This window comes from Felis catus, chromosome E1, assembly GCF_018350175.1.
Source record: "Felis catus isolate Fca126 chromosome E1, F.catus_Fca126_mat1.0, whole genome shotgun sequence".
Taxonomy (NCBI): domain Eukaryota; kingdom Metazoa; phylum Chordata; class Mammalia; order Carnivora; family Felidae; genus Felis; species Felis catus.
The window spans coordinates 59,077,353-59,103,792 of record NC_058381.1 but is presented as its reverse complement, the minus strand read 5'-3'; the positions used below and the strand labels follow the sequence as shown (position 1 = coordinate 59,103,792).

The 26,440-nt window shown below is 58.8% G+C and overlaps 2 protein-coding genes across 2 annotated transcripts; one reads left to right on the top strand and one right to left on the bottom strand.

The window, feature by feature from the left end:
- Positions 1 to 604: 604 nt before the first annotated feature.
- Positions 605 to 5,493, top strand: CBX8 (chromobox 8). Its single transcript, XM_003997256.6, has 5 exons — positions 605 to 770; positions 1,162 to 1,205; positions 1,391 to 1,456; positions 1,571 to 1,637; positions 2,086 to 5,493. Exons 1-5 carry the CDS (start codon positions 702 to 704, stop codon positions 2,983 to 2,985), a joined length of 1,146 nt encoding a protein of 381 aa, XP_003997305.1. The 5' UTR covers positions 605 to 701; the 3' UTR covers positions 2,986 to 5,493.
- Positions 5,494 to 8,954: 3,461 nt separating this feature from the next.
- On the bottom strand, positions 8,955 to 18,489 carry CBX2 (chromobox 2). The gene is made up of 5 exons (XM_023244232.2): positions 18,348 to 18,489; positions 18,232 to 18,275; positions 17,147 to 17,212; positions 14,681 to 14,783; positions 8,955 to 13,287 (listed from the first exon to the last, which is right to left on the bottom strand). Exons 1-5 carry the CDS (start codon positions 18,417 to 18,419, stop codon positions 11,983 to 11,985), a joined length of 1,590 nt encoding a protein of 529 aa, XP_023100000.1. The 5' UTR covers positions 18,420 to 18,489; the 3' UTR covers positions 8,955 to 11,982.
- Between the last annotated feature and the right edge of the window lie 7,951 nt (positions 18,490 to 26,440).

Genomic DNA, 26,440 nt, shown 5'->3' with positions numbered 1-26,440 from the left:
GGCCGGCTCTCGGGGTGCCGGCGCGGCCCGCGGAGCCCCAGCACCTGTGCATTGTGCATTGTGCGGCGCGGGCGGCGGCTGTGGGGGGAGGGGAGGGCGCGAGTCCGCGCGGTGGGGGTGGGGCGGCCGGGGTCTGCAGAGGGGGCGGGGCCTGGCTGACACCGCCGCGGGGGTCCCAGCGAGAGCCTTGGGGGACGCGGAGCACCGGAGGGACATCTTGGTGGCGGGGGAGGGGGCCCCGGCCAGGACAGAGGGTGGACGGCCCCCTCGCCAGCCCCGCAGACTGACAGCGGCCGGGCCCGCCCTCCCGGCGACGTCACTTCCGGCGGCGGCCCCCACCCCCTCGCGTTCTGTCTCTGGAGTAGCCTCGGACTCCGCCCCCTGGCGATTGGAACGCGGGTCACGTAGCAACGCGGGGGAGAAAGGGAGAGGGGCGTGGCCCGGAGCTCGCCCAATCGGCGCGCAGGGGCGCAGGCCCCAGCCGCTCCGCTTTAGCAACGTCGTTAGCAACACGTGGGGCCGGAGGAAGCGCGGGGCGGGAGGGGAGGGGGAGCGGGCGCGCGGGAGGGGGGCGGGGAGGGAGCGGGCGCGCGGGAGGGGGAGGAGAACTGACGTCAGCGGGAGAGTATTATGGTCTGTCGTGCGCTGGCTGCTGCTTTTCTGCTCCTGGAAGCGGCCAAGGGGGGAAGCGGCGAGTCAACATGGAGCTTTCAGCGGTGGGGGAGCGGGTGTTCGCGGCCGAAGCCCTCCTGAAGCGGCGCATACGGAAAGTAGGTACCCCCGGGCCTTGGACCGAGGCTGGCCGAGCCCTCCCCTCCCGGCCTGGGTTCCCTCCTCCTGCTGCAGCCCAGCTTCCCTTCCCCCAGGTCCCAGCAGCGGCCGCGGCCGTGGCGGCGGCGGCGGCGGCTCTGAGCCCAAGCGCTTTCCTTAGACTTGCAGCGATGCACAGATTGCATGGGTGGGGGGCGGGGTGGGGGGATGAATGCCGGTGCATGCACTTTGTGCAGCGTTTCGTGCAGGGGGTGATGCAGCGAGCGCGTGCCTTTCGCGATGGGATTTCGCGCATTCATTTGGTGCATGCATTTTTTGCATGCATTTCTTGTGTCCTCGTCATGCATTTCTCCCCTTGCACACACGCATTTTCCCCCTTTGCATCCGCAGGGACGCATGGAATACCTCGTGAAATGGAAGGGCTGGTCGCAGAAGTAAGTAGGTTATATGCAATTCTCAACCCCAGACTGTTGTTCGGGAGGTTTCTTTCTTCCTCTTTTTCCCTTTACATTGAAATACAATACAATGCAACAAGAAAAGTTACAGACGTACACACACACAGCCGCCGCTCTTTCCCTGTTCCCGGGACTGACGCCCATTTCTTCCTGATTTCCTCTAGGTACAGCACATGGGAACCCGAAGAAAACATCCTGGATGCTCGCCTGCTCGCAGCCTTTGAGGAAAGGTACAGGCCCTTTCAAGCCTCAGACTCTCACTTAGGAACACGGGTCCAGCCTGGACTGGAGTCCCACTAGGTTCTTCACTCACACACCCCTTTCTCTTTCCTTCCTTTCTCTAGGGAACGGGAGATGGAGCTCTATGGCCCCAAAAAGCGAGGACCCAAACCCAAAACCTTCCTTCTCAAGGTAGGAGGGCAGTGTCCAGTGGTGGGCAGTAATGTTATAGTGTCATTGGGGGGAGGGAGGGGGCCCTGAGGGCTTATGGAGCTTTGGGGGTGTCCACTGCTCTTGGCTATTTGTAATCTAGGAAGGAGTCCCCAGACAGGCTGTCACCAGGTCAGTGGCAGTGCCCAGAGGCGTCTTGGGGAAGGGGTTCAGCACACTAGGATTCGGCCCACAGCCATCGCAAATAGACATATAATCAAACGCAAGCAAGAAGTGTGCTTTCTGCAAATGGCTGCTTCCGGACAAATTCTCTGCTTCCCCCAGACTGCTGCCCCTAAGCCCCACCCCCACCCATAGAGAAATTCGGAGGCATCAGAGGGTGAAGCAGGGAGCCCCCCCCCCCCGAAGAAGGGTCCTGGGGGAGTGGGCAGGGCCCTGCTCTTTTCTTGACATGCCTTCTCTCTTGCAGGCCCAGGCCAAAGCAAAGGCCAAAACTTACGAGTTCCGGAGTGACTCGGCCCGGGGCATCCGGATCCCCTACCCTGGACGCTCGCCCCAGGACCTGGCCTCTACATCCCGGGCACGCGAGGGTCTTCGGAACATGGGTCTGTCCCCGCCGGGAAGCAGCAGCAGCACCAGCAGCACCTGCCGAGTGGAGCCCCCTCGGGACCGGGACCGAGAGCGGGAGAGGGAACGCGAGCGCGAGCGGGAACGAGAGAGGGAGCGGGAGCGTGAGCGGGGTACCAGCCGCACGGATGACAAGCCCAGCTCGCCGGGAGACAGCTCCAAGAAGCGAGGCCCCAAGCCCCGGAAGGAGCTCCTGGACCCCTCGCAGAGGCCCTTGGGAGAACCCAGTGATGGCCTCGGAGATTACCTCAAGGGCAGGAAGCTGGACGAGGCCCCTTCCGGGGCAGGAAAGTTCCCAGCTGGCCACAGCGTGATCCAGCTGGCCCGGAGGCAGGACTCGGACCTGGCCCAGTGCGGTGTGGCCAGCCCCAGCCCAGCGGAGGCCACAGGCAAGCTGGCAGTGGACACCTTTCCGGCCAGGGTCATAAAGCACAGGGCGACCTTCCTGGAGGCCAGAGGCCAGGGCACCCTGGACCCTGGTGGCCCTCGGGTCCGGCATGGCTCAGGCACTCCTGGCTCTGTGGGGGGCTTGTATCGGGACATGGGGGCCCAGGGGGGAAGGCCCTCCCTCATCGCCAGGATCCCAGTGGCCAGAATCCTGGGGGACCCAGAGGAGGAATCCTGGAGTCCCTCTCTGACCAACTTGGAGAAGGTGGTGGTCACCGACGTGACCTCAAACTTTTTGACCGTCACCATTAAGGAAAGTAACACGGACCAAGGCTTTTTTAAAGAGAAAAGATGAATTGCTGGGTGGGTGATCGCAGGACAAGAGAGCAGGAGAGAGAGTGGGAGTGCAAACTTGGCCTAATGCTTTTTATTTCTGGGTGGGAGGTGGCCTTCCGGGCTGGCCCTGCCCCTAACTTCACATACCCCAGTCCTTTCCATTTCTCCTCCCTCCCCTCAGTTTTGGTTGGAAAGATTATCTCTAGAGTTATATTTTCTATTAGATGTAAATATGTTATTTAAGAAAAAATATCTAAATATATATATTTCAACTCTTGAAGTTGTTTTATTTAAACAAGCAGAGAGAGAGAGAGAGAGACTCAGCGTGGTTTAGTTGGGGCAGACGGGCTGAGTCGCCGCCCCTCAGCCACCCAGAGCACTAAGGAGTTTGGGGACCTAGGTACTGGACTCTCTGATCGTGTCTGGAGGGACTGGCCTACCCACCTCGCCCCTCCTCCCTTTTCCCACAGCCCGAAGGCAGACCCCTGGAACCAAGGCAGGACCCGGATTTTTTCTCTCTTCCCATTGGCCCACCAGGCCAACAAAAGATTAGCTCCCCAATCAGAAAAAAGGGGGTGGGGTCAGTCTGTTTTGCCTTTTTTTTTTTTTTAAGATTAAGAAGTCTGTTGGGGGAAAAAAGTATTAACTTGAATAACTTTTGTGTGTGATGTTGAAGGTAAAAAGTTAAGGAGTTGCAGGTGGTTGGAGAGCAGCAGATTACCCCCCCCCCACCCCCGCCCCGGGGACCACACCAGGAAATGCACTTTAAGGGAGATGTGTGTGTTACACACGCAGATCAGATCGTGTGTATGTAATGTGGATAAACTCTCCCAGTTCCCTCGATTCCTTTCCTTACTCCACAGAAAGAAAAGAAACCCAGCGAATCTGTTTACATTCCCGAAATGCCAGGATAAATTGGGAGGATTGCATGTCAGTGCCCAGAGTTCGAGACAGTTGTTTTACAGGAAAAGTGTTTGGGGGCGGACTTTTCCTTTTCGCGCACTCTAGCTTCGCCAGGAGAAGAGACGGTGGCCCCCACCTCCCAGGAAGAGTTGGACTAGCCTCACTCCCTCGGGGAGGGCGGGCCGCCGGCTCTCGGATGGACGCACGGCCACACAGGCCCACCCTGCGGGACCCACGGAGGGAGGCGCGGCGGCGGGCCCGGCCGGGAGTGCGGTGCAGGGTCTGGGCTCGGGGCTCCAGGAGCCGGGCAGGACTCGCCTCCCGGCGGCTCCGGCGGGCGAGGGGAAAGGAGGGGCGAGGCGAGGTTTTCATCCAAGAATGCGCATCAGAACTTTTGCTTTTTCCTCCCCCCCCCCCCCACTTCTTAAAAGCAAAAGCTATAATTTATAGGCCTTTTCGATTCGCGGAGTGTTCTCTATTTGAACTCGACATTCAGACTCCGCCAAAGGGGGCGGGAGGAGCGGGAGTTGAAAAGAGACGGCCCGCGGCGGGGGAGGCCGTGCGCGGCGGCGGGGCCCGGGGCGCCCCCGTGCGCTCCAGGGACGCAGGACGCGCGCCCCTCTTTTGACTCGAAAGCACAAATCTGTCCTCCCCCCCCCCCACACACACCTCCGTCCCTTGGAGGGCTGATCCTGCGGCCTCCCCGGCCTCCCCCGCACTTAAAGGGCTAGGGAGATCTGACTGCCCCCCTGCTTGTCGAGGGAGAGCAGGGGGGCCCGGCGCACGGGAGGAAGCACAGACTCGGGACGAGAGAGGCAGGGGGCCGGAGCTGGGGGGAGCTTCTGGATGGGGGTACGGAGTGGGCACGCCAGCCTTGTCCTCCGCACCCTCATCTTCCCACCTCCCTCTCTCCCCCAGACTTTCTTGCCTTTAAAGAGAGGGGGTTTAAAAAAAAAAAAGGAAAAAAAAAGGGGAAAACGGTGTACTACATGATTTTATTTGTTTTTGAATATCAAATTGCGCCTATAAAGAGAAGCCCCTCGAATGGGGATTTTTATCTGCTCACATTTGTAAAACTGATATTTTAGACTTTGTATAAAGAAGCGCCGTTGACCAAGTGTATCTATTTAAATGTGGACGCTATTTTCAGACGAAGCTTCTTCGAAGGGGCATGTCTGTTACCCAGTGGACGGTAACTCGGGGACACGTGTCTTTACCTGGCTGCCGCCTTCCTTTTGTCCCTCGCCCTCTTGGCTCCCGTGTCCCTCCCTCGGGGCTGACTTTGCCCCTTCCCTCCGACGTTCCTTGGCCAGCCTGGTTCTGCTCCCGGAGCCCCCTCTGTCCGCCGTCTGTCCGTGGCCGTGCGTGTGTGTCTTCTCCGCTCGCTCTTGCGACGCTGACCTGGGGGGTGGGAGGGCGGGGGCCAGGGCCGCTTGGCTGGGAGTCTGCAACCGCGCGGGATGTGCGCGCGTGTTGGGTTTATTTAATTCTAAGATGTGTACAAATCTCGAATCGACCCCCGCCTCAGCTCAAGAGTGAAGCTTCGGTACCTATCTTCTGCGGTCGTGAATGTCTGTACCCAATACCGCTTTCTACGTGTTTAAATATATACTTTGTAAATAGAGACGTGTCTCGGTTTTATTGTTTTCTCCCCCCCACTCGAGCAGAGGGAAGCGTAGCCCCGGGAGAGAGGACCCTTTCTTCCTCTCTCCTTGCCCATCCCACCCACCCCCACCCTGAGCCCCGTGGGCCCTGGAGGATCCCCGCGCCGCAAAGGCCCTTCCCCAACCGGGGGAACTTCCCAACTAGGGGAGGGGGGAGAGACGGGCCCCGGAGGGAGTGGGGTGTGACCCTCCTTAGCCTCCTGGGGTGGGGGGTGGGGGTCGTGCCTTTCCTCACCTAGCGGCCGCGTTTCTCTGGGGCCCAGGTGGAACTCGGGGACCCCAGGAGGACGGGCGCGACCTCTCGGGTCCCCTTTCTTCTGGCGGGGCTTCCCCCCGCGCGCCCCACCCCTAGGCCCGACGTCGCTGGTCCCCGAGGCCCGGGCGCCCCAAAGCCGCGCGCCCCGGGTCATTCGGCCTGCTTCCCGGTGCTGTCGCGGGACCCGCCCCCCAGACCCACCCAGCCTCGCCAGCGCTCCCCGAAATGCAGCGCCTCGCGCCTATTGATTGAGGAATTGAATTCGCGGGTATTGCTAGGCAACTGACTGCTTGGAGCCGGCGCAGAGCAGGCTGATGTGATTAGTGAACCTGGGCTGCCGCGGCGCAGCCCCGCGCCCCCCCGCCCCCCGCCAGCATCTCCGTCCCCGGCCTTCTTGGGGTGTAAAAGCCCCAACGCCGGGAGAGGCGCGGTCGGGGGAGAGCAGAGCGCAGGGTGGGGATGGGGGGGTTCTCGGCTCTTCCCGGCCCAAGAAGACTTTGCTGGGCGCGGGCGTGGGGCGGCAGAGGAGAGCCGCCTCCCGGACCCCAAGGCGGCCACCGCAAAGTCCCAATACCTCCCCCGAAGCCGCCGCGGGCCTTGTCGCGCAGGGAAGCCCCGACCTAGGCGCCCTGGCAGAGCGCGAAGGGAGGGGCGTGGGGACGCGTTCGCCCGCGCATCTTCTGTCCTCGGCCAACCGATTGGGGACCCCGCCCTTGACGGTGCTCTCCGCGCCTCCTTCCCCAATTCTGAGAGCCCAGTGGGAGGATCCGGGAGGTGGGGAGCGACCTGCGCCGGCGGGGAGGTGGGGGGGTGGGGGGGTGGGAGGCTCTGGGCAGCGGGTCTCGGGGCCTTGAGCGGCCTACGGGCTTGAGGGGCCCGCGCCCTCTGCGGGCGGAGTCCGGGGCGGGGATGGAGTGGGGAGGCCGGTGAGGGGCGCGGAGGGCGACCAGCCCCTGAGCTGTGGCCCAGCTGCTCGGCCGGGACTCCCTCAAGCGACCTCTCCTGGGTGTCTGGACAGCGGAGTGGGCTCATGTTCGGGAAGAATGGAGGGCTCCGACTCAGCCCCCACTTCCCGTCTACCTGGGCACCAGCACCCTCTGCGTTGACCGAGAGCTCCTTCCGCGGTCTCCGTTCCCTGGGCAGGTTCTCCGGGAAAGCGACCAGCGGGGGAGGCCTTGGCCCGCGGTGCCGCCTCCGTCCTGGGTCGGCTCGCCTGCGTCCCTAGGGCCGGGCCGGCTCCTGTGGCTGCCGCCGGTTGAACTGGAATCTTTGTGGCTCTTCGGAGCGCGTCGGATCGAATCCATTTTTCTGTCCCTTTGGTGCTCACAGCGCACGGATCCTGGTCGAGGCCCTGTGCTGCGCGTGGCAGACCCGACGGCGAGAAGGCCGGCACCGGGCATTTCGGGGGCTCAAGCTCTGATTTCCTCCTCTCACCAAAAAGTCCTCCAGGCCCAGAGGGGGCCTCGGATCCAGCTGGAGTCTGGGATGGGAGCTGCTCCGGGCTTGGCGGCGCTCCACGGCGTCCAGCCTCCGGGGCCTGGACACGGGGAAGAAAGAGGCCGTGGGTTGGGGCCGGGGCTTTCTTCCCAAGACTTCGGAATTGGAGGTAGCCAGGGGCACCTGGGAGCAGTCGGGGTGGGGATCGCGCCATTCGGTTCCCGGGGGCAGCTCGGAGCCAGAGGTGGGGACTGTCCCCCCGCGCGTCCCAAGCGCCAGAGGCTCGAACTCCGCGGGTCGCGCGCGCCCTCTAGAGGCGATGGTCTCAGTCCCTCTCCCGGCGCCCACCCCCTCCCGGCCTTTCGATTCGCGAAGTGCCTTCCTGGGTTTCCAAATGAGCCGGGAAAGACTCGTCTCCCCCACCCAAAAGCGCGCCACAGTGGGCCACGGTGAGCGCCCCCTCTGCGCCCTCCCTTGAGGACAGGAGGGGGGTGTTCAGCCGGCGGGATCCGCGTCCTCGGAGCCTTGCTGACCCATCGCGCCAGGCGCCCTGGGGCTGGACCCGACAGCGCGGGGCTGAGTCCGGGGGGAGGCCGAGGGCCGGGCCGGGGCCCTTGGCAGCACAGCCCATTCTTCTGGGAAGGCGGTGGATTAGGCCATCAGATCAGCGGCGCAGAAACGAACAAAGGCCGGTGTGGGTCAGGGCCCCGCACCCGTCTGGCGGAGCCTCTGGACAACTGGGCTCCGCTGGGCTCGCCTACTCCTCCCCGGCCATCCCCACCCCTTTCTGCAGCTCTCAAAAGCCAGAGAGAGGACAGGACGCCTAGCGTCATCCCTGCCCACCTTCTCCAAAACAAAACAGCTCCAGCGTCTGCAGGGACAGCGAAAGAACAGGCCTGGAGCCCTCCCTGCAAGAGCCTCACGTCAAATTCTCAGGCCTCTTCTGGAGAGTGGGCTGCGTTGCTGTTTGCAGTGGGAAGCTCTGCCGGAAGGAAAACATTCAGGCCTTTGCCCCAACTAGCCTTTCAACTAGTGGTGGCCAGCATCCAGACCCCTCTTCTGCCTCCACTTCAAAGGGAGCTCGGTTCTCCCTGGAGGCTGAAATTTATGAACAAATTCATGCGTTGGGTGATGCAAACCTTACAGACCCAGGGAAGGTTCGTAATGAGCAATCATCTCTTTATGATGAGCTACGAGCGAGGAGCACAGTAGCAGTGGGACTGGAAGCCTCTGGAGCGCCACGGTGACTCCCGTGGGACTTCATAGCCGGTGCCCCACGTGGTGGACTGTAGGGCTTGAGTAACTTTCCAACACAGGATCTTTTTTTTTTTTTTAACTTAAAACGTCACTTTCTGGGAGAGGTTTCAAAGTGAGTTTACTCTGTATGGCAGCGTCCCTGGCTTCTACCCACAAAGTGCCAGTAGCGACCAACGCTGCCCCTGCCCCCCAGTTGTGACAGCCAGAATCCTCTTCAGACGTTTCCAAATCACCCCGTGTAAACTGCCGATGGAGGGGTTCACCTTTAGAATCAACCCCATCCCTTTGTTGAGAAAACAAAACAAAACACCTTTTTCTGCTCTCCGGGAAAGGGGCTATAACCCTCTCCCAAAGCTTTGGTTTTTGTTTTTGGTCCCACGATTCAGTCTGTGTCCAGAGATGGTTTTTGCCTCAAGAAAGGGAAAGTGAAGGCAATTGTTCCCAGGCATCACTCACGAGGTACACCAGGCGGACAAGTGAAAAACAGTATTTATTGATATACTAAAAATTAACAGAAAGTAAGACAAAAATCTGACACCATTCACTAATGTCTTTCCCCACAAAATAAATTAACGTCAAAAAAACCCCAAAAACAAAAAAACCTGCGACGTATGCCTAGTGTTAGTTCTCCAAAAATACTAGAAAAGCAACAGAATCTTTAGATGTACTTGAGCAAAATATCTGGTCATCTAGGCACACTACTCTGCCCCTCCTCCCACCCCTCCCCCCAAACCACTGTGGGCTTCCTGGGGGAAGCATTCTCTCTAACTGGTAGGTCCTGATTGAATATGGGGGCCGGGCTGCTCTGATTTCAACAAAGATCTTAAGCTTCCCAGGGCCATAACCTATTCACTTTTGTCCTTTTAAAAAAGCGAACAGCCATAGTTTAAAGCAATTAGGAGTGGCATACAGGAATTTCTTTTTTTAATTAAAAAACACAAATCAAGCCAGCAATCGGCACTGGTCCAAAGCTCTGGTCCTTCCCATCTCCCCCTAAGGAAACCTCTAGGCCCAGGTCAGAATTTTGAGCGTAACCGAAACAAGGAACGCTCTTTTTGGTACCAAAAAATATATATAAAAATAGGTCAAATCCTCTTAAGAGGACTGGGCACTTCTTCCTATCCGTTACGAGCAAACAAAGACACGACAGTATTAAAACACCCACTCAGCATACACTGTGATGCGGTCCACGTAGAAGACCCTGCAGATTAAAGAAACGAGGGGTCTCGAACCAGACGTGACTGACGGATGCCCAGCCACACACACACCCGCCCACCCACACGCACAGCACACACATGTACACATAGCAGCAAATAAAAAAAGTACTACTTTTATTGGTAAACGTGACGGTCAACTCTTCAGTGAAGGCAGTCATGCCTGCACGCGTGCGCACACACACGCGCGTGCACGCACACACACACGCACACACCCTTTTAAACATGAACCACGTGGAGTCAGAAGCCCCAGAATGAAAACCACACAACACAGCAAGGCAAAGTGGCTGGGAGTAAGGGGTTTGCAGATTCGACTTTGGGATTATAGTAGCTGGTAAACAGAAAGGCACCGCATCGGGGTTTGGCGCAGACACACGCCGGTCCGACGGCTCACGGAAGCCCGGGCTGTTCCAGAGGCCTGGGGAGCCGCTGCTGGCCTGGCTTTGCGGCCTCTAAGGCAGCACAGTGCCTGGCACAAAAGGAGCTGAAAGACCAGGAGACGGGCAGCCCCCCTGAGGGGGAGCCCTCTCCTCACAGCCAGGGAGCACGTGGGTGCCCGGGAACCGGAGGGGGAGCTGGTGCCGGCGGCCAGTGTGCCGGGACCCCTTTCTTCCAGACCGTGCAGCGTGAGCCGCGATCCCTTCCTCCCACTTTCCAGCGTTTAGCCTGGCTGTCTGGGACCCCCAGCCCTCCGGATCTGCCAAGACGGGCACCCCTCCCTGCCGCAGCCCAGCACGGCTACCGCGCAGCAAACCTGGAAGCTACACCTGGATGCCCCTTGACGAGGTCCTGGACACGTGTCTGTCCCCAAAGGCACACTGTTGAAATTGATTCAGGTTCACGAAAGCCATCTTTCGATTTGGCGCGCAGGGTGAGGGACTAGGGGGCTGGAGGTCTGGCAGGCGCGCCCCTCAGAGAGCAGAGCCCGCTGTGTAAGTCTGGGCTCCCCTGTGATCAAGGCAACAGGACAGAGGGCGTGCCCACACCTGCTGGCTGGCTGTCACTGTCACTGTCACTGACAGCCGAGGCGGAGGAGGACCCACACCTCCGCTTTTCTTTTGGCATCACAAAGACCCAGCGTCCCCACTCCTTGACCCACCTTTCTGCCACAGGCCACACAAGACCGCTCCCAGACTCGGCTGTCTGGGGACAGGCAGTTGGGCAGGCAGATTTGCCCTTTCCTGGGGGCCCTCCAACAGGTGGGGCGCCCAGATTGTGCCCCACTTCCAAATGGTCCGAGGGTACAGCCTTGCAGCTGGGAGGGAGCACACGGAACCCCCAAAGGCGGGAGGGATTGTCAGGGAGCGGGGGGGGGGGGGGGGGTCCACCTGCGGGGAGAGGCCGCCGTGGGAGGGAGCTGGGCTAAGCACCTGCCCACACTCCCACCTTCCAGGGGCTCTCAGGGGCCCTCTGTGGGACCACGGCTGTCCTGGCACGAACGCAGAGAGGAGGGCAGCCAGAGACACCCTTCTGCTTCTCCCCATAACGGGGAGGCTCTAGATCAAAGAGCTACGAGACGGACCCCTCCCAGATCTGACCTCTAAGACATTTCGGTGCTGCAGGCGTTAACCCGAACCAGGCTTACAGGGCACCAAGGGAGGTCTGCAGGGCTCCCCAGCACGGCTACAGCCAGCCTACATTCAGGCCACGGCCCTCTGGTGTCGACATGGGGGCAGGGACAGGGAGGCAGGCAGACCCCTAGTCCTCGGCAGCTCAGGCACTGAGGGGGAGTCCTGACTGGTGAGGTCCCTTACCTGGCCCACGGCCCGTCTTCTAAAAACCTAGCTGAGCCCGCACGCCGTCCTTCAAGGCCTGACCCCCCCCCCCTCCACCCCAACTTCCCAGTACACGTTCCTTCCCCACCGCCGGGCAGGAACGACCAAGCTGGATCTCTCCTCTAACAGCTGCGCCCCTGGGAAATCCAGAGGAAAGCTGACCACTACTCCGTCATCACAAGCCAGGGAGAGCAGTTCAAACAGCCAACAGGGGACGGCCTTGAGAAACGTTCAGCCAGAGACCCGGGAGGCAGACTTCCTGAGGCACGTGGGAAGTGAAAGCAGAGGCCCAGAGGTAGAAACGAGGGCAAGGCCAGGCCTTGGCAAGGCATCAGGGTATGACCCTGCCTGAAGCCACAGGCAGGGCCTCGGGGAGTCCCCTCCAAGCCTGCCCTTGAAGGAGGCTACCCGGACCCTGGGGAGGGCCCGGGGTACAGGGCCATCATCAAAGCAAAGCCAGAGGCCAGAGAAGGGCAGGCAAGAGCCGGGCAGCCAGGCGGCTACGGGGCATCAGTAATGTCTCAGGTTGAAGAAGCCCACGCTGGTGGGGGACTCCTTCACCGTGACTGTGATGAGGTTGGCGGTGACATCGGTGACGAAGACGTGCTCGATGAGGCTGCGGGTGGGCTTCCAGTCCTGGCTGGTCTGGACAGACACAGACAGGTTCTGTCCAGCGCCGGGCGGGGAGGCCGGGTCGGGGTCGGAGTCGGAACTGCTGTTCTCCTCTCCGGTGCTCACCTCGGACGGCAAGGCCGCCTTGCGCCCTTCTCCGGGGCCCGCGTGGCCCTCCTGCCCACCGGGGCCCGAGCTGCCTTTGACACAGTCCCTCTTGCCTGCAGGGGTGGGCAGAGCGGCCCCCCTAGAAGCCAGCTTCTCACTCTTGTTGGTGTCGCAGGACACGCTGGCCCCACTCCCCCCGGGGGGGGCGCCCCCGGCGCTCTTCCCAGTGGCCGGGTTGGTGGCAGGGACGCCCTTGGTGGCCGCAGCATGGCGGGCAACCGCACCCACCCCTGGTGTGCCGTTCTTGACACTCTGTAAGTCCAAGACCTGGGGGCTCAGCTCCTGGGCGGGTGCAGGCTGGACGCCCAGGCAGCCGGCAGGGGCCTTGCCACCGCTGTGGACGTAGGGGGGCCCCCCCGCACTCCCTCCTTTCTGCTCCACAGTCCCGCTGCCGGGGGCCTTTGGGGCTTTGCTTCCCGGGGGGCTCATCCCCAGTTCCCCCTTCTGCGTCCTCACCTTGAGGTCCAGCCCGAGGCCGCACTTGCTGGTGGTCTGGGCCTTGAGCGCCAGTCTGCTGGCGGCCTGGGCCTGGCTCTGGCTCATTCGGTTCATGTAGTGCACAATGGAGCTCTGCCAGCTGATGCCACTCCGGCTGGGACTGCCAGCCATGCCCTTCATGAGGCTGGCCAGGTTCTCCGGGCTGGCCACGGCGCCGGGGCCACCGCAGGCCTCCTTGGCGTGGGCCTTCAGGGCCGCCAGGCCCGCCACGGGGGCGCTGAGCGGCGGGGGCAGCTTGCCGGCCGGCGTCCCCAGGTCCTTCCGGGCGGTTTTCAGCACCTTGGCCAGGCTCACAGGTCTCCGGGCCGCCTTCTGCTCTGGGGGCAAGGGCTTGCGGCCTCGCTTCTTCCGGACGGGGTCCTTCAACTCAGGCTTGGCCACCAAGATCTGGGCCTTCTTCTGAGGCACTGGGTGGGTCTCGCGGCCCCGGGGACCCCTCTTGGCGTCCAAGTCGCTGTCTTCGTCTTCGTCCGAGGACGTGGAGGAAGACGTGGACGAAGACGTGGAACTGCTGGACTTGGAGGGGGCGTCGGGTTCCTGCAAAGAGAGCGGGAGGGGTCACCACCTCCACGGCCGGGCCCCCGGCGTCCAGAGGGCATCAGACACCTCCAAGCCAAACCTCTGGTGGGTTCCACAGGAGAGAAGCAGCCAAGAGGGAGCAACTTCTCGGCACCTTGCTCCAGAAAAGTTTGGAAAGTCCTCCTGAGGGTCCGTGGACTGCAGTTAAAAGCAGAACCAACAGCACCAGAAACCCCAGGTGGGTCAGGAAGTCAGGGCAGAGTCAGCGCGGCCACGTCGCCGGCACTAGGGTCGTGACGGGGACAGACCCCGCTGCACACAAGTCAGAGGGGAAAGCGCAAGGCAGCCCAACTCACGGGCCTCAGGCTAGGAGGCAGGAGAAGATGTGCGAGGGCTCTGCCACCGAATGCAAGAGGACACCCTGCTTCAGTCGTCACGCTTCCAAAGGTGACCCCTTCAGAACATTCCAGCGACCAGGAAAACAAACTGCTGCCCTCCCATCTCCTGGGCGTCTCCCCACGTGCAAGTAACGCAGCCCGCCTCCCCCCGACTTGGCTTCTCAAGAAGCGCACCGTAGGGAGGCCCGGGCTCCCTGCGGCAAAGCTCGCCTGCCTTCAGCGGGGGACAATCAAGTGCCGCCCAGAGCCTCGGGGCCTCCTCGTCCAGCCAGGCCCACTGCCTTGATGCCACTTCCGCGGTCCCCAGCTGGTGGGAGCCCGAGCCACAGGGCTGGCCTGCGTCGCCTCCCTCCGTAAACACCCCATAGTCTCCCACACGGGACCCCCCCAAAGCTTCAAGCAAGGTTTCCACAGCCTCCCGCAAGGGCGGTTTTTGTAAGCGACTGAGCTCTGGGCCACAGCGTGTCGTTTTGAGATCCCGGGGCAGGGCCCTCGAGAGAGGAACGTAAGACACGGTCAAGACCGGGGCCCTGACCCTTTCGCTCCATGCTGCCTCGGAACTGAAGGCAGGACGCTGCCACAGCCCCCAAGTGCGCGTGTCCCCGTGAACTGCCCCGGTTAGTTGTGTCTGTTCAGTGAATCTACAAGCGCCTACGGTGTCCTTCCTGTTCCTGTGAGCCACCAGCAGTGAGACAGTGGTCGGCAGACAAGTCTGACCCTGCCGCCCGCTAGAAAGGAGTGTAGGAAGGACACAGAATGAACAAGAAACCGGCTCTGGAGGGGGTCGGCCAGTGCAGGGCCCTGCTGGGGGCAGGAGCTGGGGCTTGCTGTTGCCCCCTGCTGGCAGAGGCACAAGTGAGGAAGGAAGCCTGAGGCCGGGGTCTTCTGAGCAAGGGAACCACCTCTGCAGCCACAGCAGCCCCATCCCTGTTCCCCAAAGCCCTCAACCCTCCCGCCCCGCCCAGAGAGAGCGCTGGGAGGGAAGGAGCCACGTCAGGCCAGCAGCCACCCACCTTGAGCTTGGAGTGCCGGCTACAGGACATCACCGTGTGCTTCCTGGGCCTGCCCCTCGGCCTCTTGCCTCGCTTCCGGTTCTGCACCTCCTTCTCGTGTTCCCTTAAGACAGTCACCAATCAGGGTGGGCGAAGCCCCGCACCCACACCCACACCCCCTCCCGCCACACGGGAACCCCAGGGCTTCCAACAGCCCGACACTCAGAGCCTCGGGTAGCTGATCGCCACCTTCACTGCTAACACCTGGGTAGTCAGTTAACTTATCCACCGCGGAGGTCTACACCCTCCCCTGTGCGACATGCTTATTGTTTTCCATCCCTCCGTTTCATTTGCAAAAGCGAGAGAAATTCCAGCAAAGCTGGGAAAGGAACACTTCTCCGGTTTTCTGACTCCCTTTCAGACAAACCTGTGCTAACCGCAGTTACGTCCTGCAGGAAAAACGTTTTATGGAACTTCTAAAACGCAGCCCGCTAGGAGCCAGAACTCCCCCCTGGTGCGACCCCACCGTTCCAAACGAGAGTCCCAGGCAGGGAGACAAGGGCCACGGGCCCCAGCCTCTGCCTCTCTGCAGCTGCACCACGCTCACACGTCCCCAGGACACAGGTCAGGGGGGACCAAGGACTCTGCTCTTAGAGCCGGTGCCCCTGGTTCACAGTTCCCTCCCCGGTTCCTCTTCCTAGGACCTCGCTGTTCCTAGACAGTATTCTAGATTGGGAGCACTGGAGGCGCCCAGTCCCGAAGTGGCTGGGGCTCAAAGCTCACACCTCCAGGAGGACGTCTCCAGTCAGCTCGGGAACCCCTGGGACTCAGGGTCGTAAAGCCAAGACAGCCGCCTCCAGCCACCCCCAGAGGAAGCTGGTACTTCAGGGCACCCCTGGGGAAGAGGCTCGATCCGGAGAAGCTTCCCGGTAATTAAAACAGACAAACATCACCTCGTTGGGGCCCGAAAGGGCATCTCTTAAAGAATCCAGTGAGTACAACCAGACAGAGCTCCTAACTGGTCTCCTAAAAGGGCAGGGCTGTCTCAGGGTCTCCTCTGCCAATACGTTAACCTCACCCGCAGATTCTGAACCTCAGGCTTGCCCTTAAAAATGCCACATTACCCCACGCCAAGCATGTGACTGCCAGCTCCTAGCTTCCAGGGGTGCGGGTTCTTCTGGGCGCAGAGGGGAAGGGAGACACCCACCTTCTCTGATTTCTCTCCCCCATGATAGAAACCAGACTACCCCATACTTCAACCCTTACACCTCTCGGACACTTGCTAACCCCAGTTCTTACCTGCTGTGCAATAATCCAAAGTAAAGTTAAGGACACACCCTCTCTCAACAGTTAGGATGCGGTCTCGAAGAGAAATGGACCAGATGCCCCCCCACCCCCCAACCTCACTTACAAGACCCGGAGTACGAATTAAACAGTAGATGATCAGATATCGGGTTATTGATACGCTTTTCCAAAGGTATTCGAGCAAGTTTAGGCTCACCTCGTGTTCGCTCACCCTGCCAAAAACCTAGCTTTATTTTCTTCCTGTTGTCATGGCTTCTCTGAGAAGACCAAAAACACCATGCTTCAGTGGGGGGCGGGGGGAGTGGGTTAAAAAGTGGACCAGAGAACCCGCTGGCCAGACTGACCCTAGACGGGCAAGGTTTTGAGCAACTAACCCATCTGCCTCTATCAACAGGGCGAGCCCCAGCAAAGCACCCACACCTCGCCTCCACCAGCGTGCTTGGGAACAGCACCCCCCACCCCCGGACCCTCAGGCCAGGGTGGGAGGCCCATCCATCGCCTGCCCCTCACCCCCCTTTTGCCTGAGGTCAAAGGAGGTCTCTCTCAACCCCAGTCTCCTATCTAAAAGAAAAGATGACGTCTATTATTACAAGAGCAAATTCGTCCCCTAGGACTGGCAAGGGCACGAGCTCAGTCCCACCTGGCTCACAGCTTAGACGTGTTGTTTCCAGCACAGAATACCACAGCAGGAGTAACTTTTTGCTGTGCTGTTTGGGCTCCCTCTCTGAGCCCTCTCTTGCCCAACGGCACCCTCAGGCAGCACCGGGCAGCCAGGTCACTCATTTTATGGCAAACCTGTCATCCTGGTTTTTCTTAGCGCTATTAGCAAATTACTCAACAAAAAAGGCCAACCAGAGGAACCAGAACTTTTCACAAAGGAACCGAGAAGGTTCGTTTTTGCACGCGTGGCTGTCAGAAAGGCCCAAAGCAGCGCTAACTCAGTGACTTCTTAGGTCTGGACACACGCGGGCCAGCCGAGGGAAGGTGGGGTAGGGTCTCATCTGGGACCTCGGGCTTGCTGCACCTTCAGACATGGGACAGAAGGTCCTCTGGTGACCACCGCTACTGGAACTCAGACCACAGCACAAGCCCCGGACCCCTGGAAGGCCAGCACGGCTCTATGATAGGCCACTGTGTCCCCAACACTGTCCCCCTTCCCACACGTGGTGTTAACTTTCTCACTTCTTCTGGAAGGCCAGGAGCAGCCTCGGGTCCAGGATATTTTCCTCTGGCTCCCAGCTGTTGTGTCTGGAAAAGGAAAAAACAAGGTGTCAAGAAACACCAGACAGGCAGTGACCAGCTACTTCAGAAAACAGCCGGAGTGGGGTTGCCCTATCGCCCTCCAATCCCTGCTGGGGGCAAGGGCACAGGGGTGCTGGGGCAGAGTCCCCCCAAGTCCCACCCGTGGCCAGGATGAATTGCTGGAGACTGGGGGTCTTGAAGCCAACACCTTAGCCTCAAACTCAAAGGGAAACCACCACCTCCACCCCCAATTCACATTAGGCTTCAGGAAAACTCCACGGTCTCCCCCCCCCCCCCCCCCCCCCCCCCCCCCCGGGAGGAAAACGAATCCCAGTAAAATGGGAAGTAGCCGGGAGGGAAGCCCCCAAACCCTGGCCCGGATCCAGGAAGGGAAGGGAAGGCCGCTGCAGGATGCAGGGAGGGGAAGGCCGAGGGGCACAGCAGCACAGCCCAAAGATTAAGAACAATGTGGCTGGCGCCCAAGTGAGCGCGGGCCAGGGCACCGGGAGGGGAAAGCAAAGAAAGAAAAGTGGGGGCCGGGAAGAAACGGGAAACGGGTGGGCCCAAGGAGCTGTAAACAGAGCCCCTTCCGGGGATGCCAAACACCCTTCCTTACTTTAAAAGGGGGAGAGAAAAAAAAAAAAAAAAAAGGAGTCTTACGTCCATCAATAGAAAGCTCAGGTTACAGCGGGGAAAATGTGGACGGGAGGAGGGGGGCTCGCGTCCCGCGCGGAGGGCCGGGGCGGCCCGGGGGCACAAGCAACAAATGGGCGCGGGAGGGAAGCGGGCCGGGGGCGCGGGGTCCGGGCCGCGGCCGGAGGGGCTTCCGGGGGAGGCCGTCAGCCCCGCGCCCCGCGGGCCCGTAAACAAAGGGCGGCCCCGCGCAGGCTGCGCGCCCCCTTCCCGCCGAGCCCGCGGGGACCCCGCGAACTTCCCGCCCAGCGCGCGGACGCCCCCGCCCCCCCGCCCCCCGGGGCCGAGGTGGCGCGGGCGGGAAGGCGGGCGCCGCCGTGTCGGGGACTCACTTGGAGGACCAGCCGCGCCACTTGACCAGGTACTCCAGCTTGCCCTGCAGGGAAAGAAGAGGCGCGTGAGCCGGGGCGGGAGGGCGCGGGGAGGGCGCGGGCCGGGCCGCACGCACCTTGCGGAGCCGCTTGCTCAGGATGCACTCGGCGGCGAAGACCTGCTCGCCCACGCTGCTCAGCTCCTCCATGCTGCCGCGCGCGCCCACCCCGACCGCGGCGCCCGCCGCTCCCCGCTCCCCGCGCCGCCGCCGCCGCCGCCGCCGCCGCCGCCGCCGCCGCGCGCCCCGCCGGCCGCACACAAAGCACCGCCCCCGCCCCGCGTAGGGCCCGCCCCGCGCACGCGCACCGCCGCCGCGTCCCCGCGCCGCGCCCGGCCCGCGCCCGCCCCCGCGGGCCACCCCCGTCCGGCGTCGACCAATGGGAGCGCGGGGGCGGGCGCGGGGCGGGGCGCGCATTGTTCGCGGCGGGCTCGGCCTCGCGCCCGGGGCTGGGGTCCCGCGCGCGCGCGCGCGCGGGGGCCGGGCCCGGGGTTGGGGGTGGGGTGCGTGTGGGTCCCTCGCGGGGAGGAAGGGGCAACTCGAGGCCTGGGACCCGGGAGCCGCCCGCCGTGCCCCGCTTGCGCCCCGGGGCGCGCCCGGCCTCCTCCGAACTTCGTTTTCCGGGCAAAAAGCCATTGTTCGGGCCCGAACGGGGGGAAGTCGGCCGCTTCCTGCCCCGGCCTCCGAGGGGCGCTGCTGCGGGGCCCCGCCCGCCCTCTACCCTTCCGCACTGGGGCCCCTTCTGCTTGGGGCAGAAGTCTTCTCTGTTTTGCGCGCCAGCCAGCCGAACGGGGCCGGGGGCGGGGAAGGAATGGGAGACAAAGTACTGGGGCAGGGGAGCAGGCAGCCTAGCCTTTTCCCCCCCAAAGGCGGGAGAGAAAAACGCACCAAATGAATACGCGTATTGCTCCGTGTTTTCTTCGAGCCATGAAGAGTGGGACCCAGCCCCCCAAGATTTAGGGCACGCCGTTGGGAGGAAAGCAATCGCACCTTTTCTTACTTTGTTGCACGGTTCTGAAGAAATGAACGTGATGGTGGGGGTGGGTGGGGGGTGGGAGCGAGGTTGAGGAGATGATTCTAACCTAGGACTAGGTCTCTAATGGGCCCGACGGGATTTGGCGATGTGTCCTTTGCATCAGTTGCACGTGACGGAAAGGAGACCGCGTGGAGGCGGGGGTGGGGGTGGGGGGTGGCCTGGAGTCCTCTCTGGGGTCATCGTGGGCAGCCTGCCTTTTTATTTTCGTCTGCTGAGATCCGTATTCCCTTGAGCAGCTCCCCCTTAAATCATTTAGAGCTTGAATCAAAGTCAAACGCTGAGTAAAGGCGATGTGCATCAGCCTTAACTTTTTCCACATCAATACAGTTTAACTCAATGAAAACCCATTTTCTGGTGTTGGCGTCTCCGTTGAATGCAGCTGCCAAGTGCTCTCTCTGCTGAGCAAATCAGAAAGTCGTTTCTTGTCGCAGGAGAATGTCTACAAGTAATTTTTGATCATTAAAGCCGTATTTATAAAAATTCTGCAGGAGAAATGTATTTGTCGTTGTTGTTCTAACGGAAATGCCTGCTGTAAAAATTGGGAACTGCAGGGGCCCCATCTTTCCATTTCTGGCATGTTTTCCAGTTTATTTGGTTAAGTATGTTTCATTCATTTGATATCCTGGAGAGACTTTGGATAACATTCGCAAACTTAGATATTGCTTGCAAAGAAGGCAGGAAGGAGGACTCGCCTGGGTCTGGGTGGAGGTGATGGCTCAGGTGGGAGGGGCTGTAGCCCAGAACCCCTGCTTGGTGGTGAAACCCGTCTTCCTGGGGTGCAGAGAGCCGCTCGCGATCTGCAGCGGTTTCTGTGTCCCCATCTTGTGGAACTACTCAGTAAATTGTGGGGCTGAAGCCAAAGGTGTATTTATTGTAGTCCTAAAAATAGCTGGGTCAGTTTCAACTCAGGTTTCCTTGCAGAATTTGTCTTGGGTGTGAGGTTTTTGCCCTGGAAGTTTCCAGTTTCCTCTTGGTGATATATGGTTCCCCGGGATACTGGCTTAATTTTTTTTTTTTAAGAAAAGGAAGCTTAAAGAGGGGAGTTTTTTCTAGTTTGTCTAGAATTTGATCCTAACCTATTAAAAAAAATCAATTTCCTGAAAGGCGTAACACGTACATCGTCAATTCCACTGTGCACCCCCAGTTTGGGTAAAATAATGTTTAGATAATTTATTTGGAGAAACAGATATGACAGATTTGAGTAGAATTAAGTCAGCAGATAAATAGGGTGGTGGTTGATCCAAAATTTGTGAAATGTTCCATAAAAACAAAACTAGAAGTAGGCAGAAGCAAGGAATAATTCCCGCTAATCCAATTGTGTCAAAACATGGGTTTGGGCTAAAGCAGATTCTGTCTTCCGTTTTGACTGTCACAGACTGTCGCATTTAAGAATTATTAAGACAAGTCGGAAGTAATTATTTTCTTGCTCATTCAACAAAGAGTCACTCAGCATTTGCTATCATCCCGGCAAGAGTAGACACAGCATGGAGAGTGCCTAGCAGTGCTGTTGTCTAAAGTCTTTTTTTTTTTCTTTTGATGTTAATTTATTTTTGAGAGAGAGAAAGAGAGAGAGAGAGAGGGACAGAGCAAAAGCTGGGGAGGGGCAGAGAGACAGGGAGACACAGAATCCGAAGCAGGCTCCAGGCTCTGAGCCGTCAGCACAGAGCCCGACGCGGGGCCCGAACTCACGCGAGATCACGCGAGATCACGCGAGATCATGACCTGAGCCGAAGTCAGACGCTCAACCGACTGAGCCACCCAGGTGCCCCAAGTGCTGTCTCAAAGGAGCTTTCAGAGATGTTCTTGTATCTGCAAGTGCCTTGTATCTGTGTTTTCAATAGTTTCGCCATTAGCCATTTGTAGAGAGTGAGCACCTGAAATGTGGCTAGTGGGATTTTTGATTTTATTTCAGTTTAGGTAACTGAAATTTAAATAGCCACCTGTGGCTAGGGGTCATGTACCTGGACAGTACAGGTCCATAGGAATGTCAGGGATAGACTCGAAACACATTTCAAGCAAAAGAGTCATATACTGCCTTGAATTAATCCTGGAACATGCATAGTTTCCTTTACCCCCATGTACGCTTTCTTACACTCGAGAACGTTTATAACACATACAGGAAGGCGTTTAAAATACGGGCATACGGGAGGACGTTCAGACTAAATACTTCATTTAATGCCCTTTTCTTTCTACGCAAGTGACAATGCGCGGGACACATGTTAACTCACTGATGTCTAAAACATCTCTGAGAAAGGATAAATGTTTTCATGCTCCTCCTGTGACTCAAAAAGCCGAGACACTGGGTCAGGGATGATGGTGTTACTTTGCAGTGAATGGGAGTCAAGGATTGAGATGAAGCCAGGACCCTTTGGTCGGCTGCCTTTGGCAGCTGAAACGAGGTAACATTACTTGTGCCTTACAGGGTAGTTTCAGGTATTTCTGCAAATACCGTGTCATGACTACAGTCAGGGTTGGCTGTGGAAAGAGTAACTACCACCATGCACCCCAGTCACGCTTCCTGATCCCACGGTGAGATCAGGATATGGAATAATACATTGCGCCCTCTTTAATATTAAAAACATTAAAAAATTTTTTTTTAAAGTTTATTTATTTTTGAGACAGAGAGAGACAGAGCATGAATGGGGAAGGGTCAGAGAGAGGGAGACACAGAATCCGAAACAGGCTCCAGGCTCCGAGCTGTCAGCACAGAGCCCGACGCGGGGCTCGAACTCACGGACCGCGAGATCATGACCTGAGCCGAAGTCGGACGCTTAACCGACTGAGGCATCCAGGCGCCCCTGAACAGTCTTTAATATTTAACGTGATGACTTGTCCCCCACCGGGTCCCCTCACGTTTGTAAGGCTGAGACGTGACTTACAGGCTAGGCATGTTATGTGACGCTGATTCCGTGTACGTAATGGATACGTATTGTGTATACCTGACACAGTGTTTCGGTGCCAGAGCTCAAGTAAGAGTAAGCACAGATAGGCTGCTTGCCGCAGCTCTCAACCTCAACCTTTTCCGGTTTGCCCAAGAATTGCCTGGGCGCACAGTGCAAATATTGACCCCTGCTCCCCCCAGAGCCTGACCCAGGAAACCCCCAGGCTGTCTTCAGCCTCGTTGCTTAGTACGCTTCCTACCAAGGGCAGCCTGTCCTCACTTTGCAGATGTGGAAAAGCAATCCCAAGTTGCTTAAGTCTTGCAGCCGGGGAACCTCTACCTGCCCTTTCCCACCTGTGCCTGGTGGGGGGGGGGGCAGGCCAGTGTGGGAGGAATTCAGAGGCCTGCACTCGGGAGGCCCTCCAGGGCTGACAGAGACAGCGGCAGCTGGGACCCCGCCCCGGGGCCCTTAAAAACCTGCACAAACTCGAACTCCTCACCTTGGACTCTTGGGGCCGGGAAGGTTAAGGTTACAGGTGGTGAGCAGTGGACGGTTAACCTACCCCTTTATGGTGTTTTGGAGACCAGCCCACCGCCCCTTGCGGGACCCCCCCCCCCATTGCATCGGGCTTTTATTTTAAAGAGTGTCATTTCTTAATTTTGCAAGCAAATCGGTCCCCGATGCCGGTGAGAAACGGTGCAGCGATGAACGTCTTTATCTTTGCACGTGCAAGGCGCTCGCACATCTGGAACAGCCTGCCTCGATTTTGTACTAAAGAGCTTGTTTTTGCTCGAGATCGCCAAGCTGTCCCCGAGGGGTGTGCTGATTTACATGCCTGCCCCAGACACACGGGGCTGACTCTGTCCCCGCATTCTCCGCAGACCCCTAGGAGTTGTAAGTCCATCCAGGGCATTTCTGGACACTTAGGTGGTCTCAGTGCTGTTCTAACAGAAATCAATCATGTCTGTTACACGCCCCACATCTGCTTTTTTTCAAGACCTTTGCCTGGTGCGGAATTGTTCGAGTGTAAAATGGTTTTATGAGTGCGCTTTGCCAGTGTGAAATGCATCATTTTACAAATTCAAAGGTAGCTTGCACTTAACAAAGTTCTGGAATCTAGGGTGACGCCCTTACTTACAAACCGATAATTAGTTCGGGGATTCAAAGCGGTAAACGAATGCACATTTATGAGTTTGCTAATTGTTCTTTCTGGCTGCTGGAGGTGATCTTGGACGTCCTTCATAAATCCTTCGAGCCCCACCAATAAACCGACGGGCTTCGGGAATGGGGGTTCTGAGACCCTGCTTACAAATCCCCCTCAGAATCAAGGGTTCGTTCTGTTCCACCCCCGTCATTAGCTGGGTTCCTTTTTGTCTAAAAGAACCCACACAAAGAAATGTCCTTTCGGTCACACAAAGCAAAAGAGATTTGCGTTGCCTTTTTAAATCCTGCTGCGTTTTGATGAGAGAATATGAAATTAAGTCCAAAGGACGCCTCTTTTTTTTTTTTTAACCCCCTTTCTTTGCTTCCTGTTGGCAAAAATCTCCGTGATAACAAGAGGAGTTGCATTTGGAGTCAGGGAATGTTCGAACCCGAAGGTGGGGTGGGGTGGGGGGAGGTGCCTGGGTGGCTCAGTCGTTTGAGCCTCCGACTCGGGTCATGATCCCAGGGTTGGGGGATCGAGCTCCCCGTCGGGCTCCGTGCTGAGTGTGGAGACCGCTTGAGGTTCTTTCTCTCTCTCTGTCTCTCTCCCTCAAAAAAGAAAAACAAAACACAAAAACCAGAAGGGACTGTGGAAATGCCACTTTGCAGGTGGGCACAGGGTGGCCCGGGGTCTCTGTCCGAGCCTGGGCTCCTGCTCGTGTGGGACAGCGTCTTGCCGGCCACCCGGCCGCACGGCCATCTCTGAGCTCCGCTCCTCCACCGCCATTGGCCTTCGTGACTGTCAACCCAGCGGGGAGAGTGGGACGTGCCCCAGGGCTGCCAAATTCGGAAGGTTCAGCAGATACACTCTGAGAAATCCCTCCGGTCCCTCCGGAGGTCCCTCCGGTCCCCAGCAGCCTGGTTCTCCATTCTAGAAGCAACACACATTCCCGCTTCCTAGGTTTTCTTCTGGGGGCATTTGGTCCCCTCCAGCAAGGGTGCCGGGAACCTTTCTTCCCCTCGCGCCCTCCAGTGGCTTTCCCTCGATCACGCACACGGCCGTGCACCTCACGGTGTGCTGGATGCTGCTGTTTTCTCTTAGCAGTGTGGCCTGAAGGTTATGGCCCCTCAAGTGGGGCGACCTGCCGTGTTCCTTCGGATTCCTCCAGGATTTTCCGTAGCTGGATGTATCGTGGCTTATTTAACTGGACCCTGACCGCTAGGTGGTGAGTTGTCCCGATGTTCAGCTCTCGGCATTAATTAAAAAACCAAGTTCCTCCGCACAGTGGACTTGGAGAGGCACAGGCGTGCCGCGAAGGCGTCCGGGAGGCCGCGTGAACACTGGTTGAGACGCTGTTAATCGAACCCACGAAGCACAGGTTGGTCCTCGGCCGCGGCTCCTTCGGCCCCGCACGTCCTGGCTGGGTTCCGTGAACACGCAGGAATAGCTCCCTGTGCCGACAGCGGTGGCCCCTGTCTTTCCGAGGTATTTTGATGGGATTTTTCTCTTTGGGGCTGAAACCCGATCCTTCGTTCTGGCTACAGAAGCGAGAGGGGTGCTCTCCGTGTCACCGGTTCACGTCTCTTTGGGTTCGACGGGCTGCCTCCTGTGGTCACTGCTTGTCCGAGGCTCCCGTCCTGGTGTGAATACTGCCGCCGGGAGCCTACGTGCCCCAGAATGACACGGCGGTGTCCCCACAACTTCAGTAGGTGGATTGGGACGTACCGCGTAGCGAGATGCCAGTCGATGGGAATTTGCAAGGTGACTTTTGGGTTGAAACGACTCACACGGCAAATACTTGCCAAGCGACGGCCCTTTGCCAGGCCGGTGCCGGGGAGGCCGCCGCAGGAAGGCAGAGCGATGGCCACTGGGTGGGAGCCAGGAAGCAGGGCCAGCAGTGGCCCGAGCCATCCAGGGAAGCGTGAGGACATGAAGCACAGATAAGGGCATCAGGTGCACCTAGGGCGGGGTCGTATTCCTCCAGGGGAACAGAACCAATACCAGAAATGCCAATTCCTAAAGAGATTTCTTTTTTTTTTTTAACATTAACAATTTTTAAAAATTTTATTTTAGAGAGAGAGAGCACAAGCAGGGGAGAGGGGCAGAGAGAGAGGGAGAGAGAATTTTAAGCAGGCTCCATGCTCAGTGCAGAGGCCGATACGGGGCTCAGTTCTGCAACCCTGGGATCGTGACCTGAGCTGAAGTCGAGAGTCAGACGCTTAACCGACTGAGTCACGCAGGCGCTCCTTGAAAGAGATTTCTTGCCATCGTGGGGGCTATCTGGTCAGGTTGGAAATCGCAGGGCAAGGCTGTCAGGGAGGGCGGGCTGGAGCCCTAGGGCTGAAGCCACCATCCACGGGCAGAATATCTTCCTCCCAAACCTCGGCACTGTTCTCAAAGTCCTTCAGCTGATTGGGTCAGACCCACCCCGATTCTCCAGGACAATCTTCTTTACCTCAAGTCAGCCGATTGTGGATGTTATAGTCACATCCACAAAAATGCCTTCACAGAAACACCTCAATTCGTGTTTGATTGAGCAACTAGGGACAGTCGTCTAGTCGAGTAGACCCATAAGATCTCCAAGGTAGTGTTTTATTTATTTATTTTTAATTGTTTAAATGTTTATTTATTTTTGAGAATGAGGGAGACAGAGTGCGAGCGGGGGAGGGCAGAGAGAGAGAGAGAAAGAGAGACAGAATCTGAAGCAGGCTCCAGGCCCTGAGCTGTCAGCACAGAGCCCGATGCGGGGCTCGAACCCACGAACCGTGAGATCATGAGCTGAGCTGAAGTCGGCCAGTGAGCTGACTGAGCCACCCAGGCGCCCCTCCAAGGTAGTGGATTATCTGGAAAAAAAAAAAAAACCCTAATGTGGAACGATATTGTTTGTGTTTCCTAGGGCTGGAATCACAAATTATTCACAAACTCGGTGACTTAAAACAACAGAAATTAGTCTTACCGTGCTGGAGGCCACAGGTTTGACGTTGAGGTGTCCTTAGGGCCACGCCCCTTCCAAAAGCTCTAGGAGAGGGTCCTTCCAGGCTCTTGCAGCTTCTGCAGGAGGACGCCTGTGATTCCCGGCGTCCCTTTGGCACAGGGACCGTCCCATCTC

Bases quoted from the DNA above. Each gene is read 5' to 3' on its own strand.
- CBX8 (XM_003997256.6), top strand. From the start codon at position 702: ATGGAGCTTTCAGCGGTGGGGGAGCGGGTGTTCGCGGCCGAAGCCCTC. The intron at 771-1,161 runs GTAGGTACCCCC...TTGCATCCGCAG, and splicing joins TGAAGCGGCGCATACGGAAA to GGACGCATGGAATACCTCGT. The intron at 1,638-2,085 runs GTAGGAGGGCAG...TCTCTCTTGCAG, and splicing joins CCAAAACCTTCCTTCTCAAG to GCCCAGGCCAAAGCAAAGGC.
- CBX2 (XM_023244232.2), bottom strand. From the start codon at position 18,419: ATGGAGGAGCTGAGCAGCGTGGGCGAGCAGGTCTTCGCCGCCGAGTGC. The intron at 18,276-18,347 runs GTGCGTGCGGCC...CTTTCCCTGCAG, and splicing joins TGAGCAAGCGGCTCCGCAAG to GGCAAGCTGGAGTACCTGGT. The intron at 17,213-18,231 runs GTGAGTCCCCGA...TTCCTTTTCCAG, and splicing joins TGGCGCGGCTGGTCCTCCAA to ACACAACAGCTGGGAGCCAG.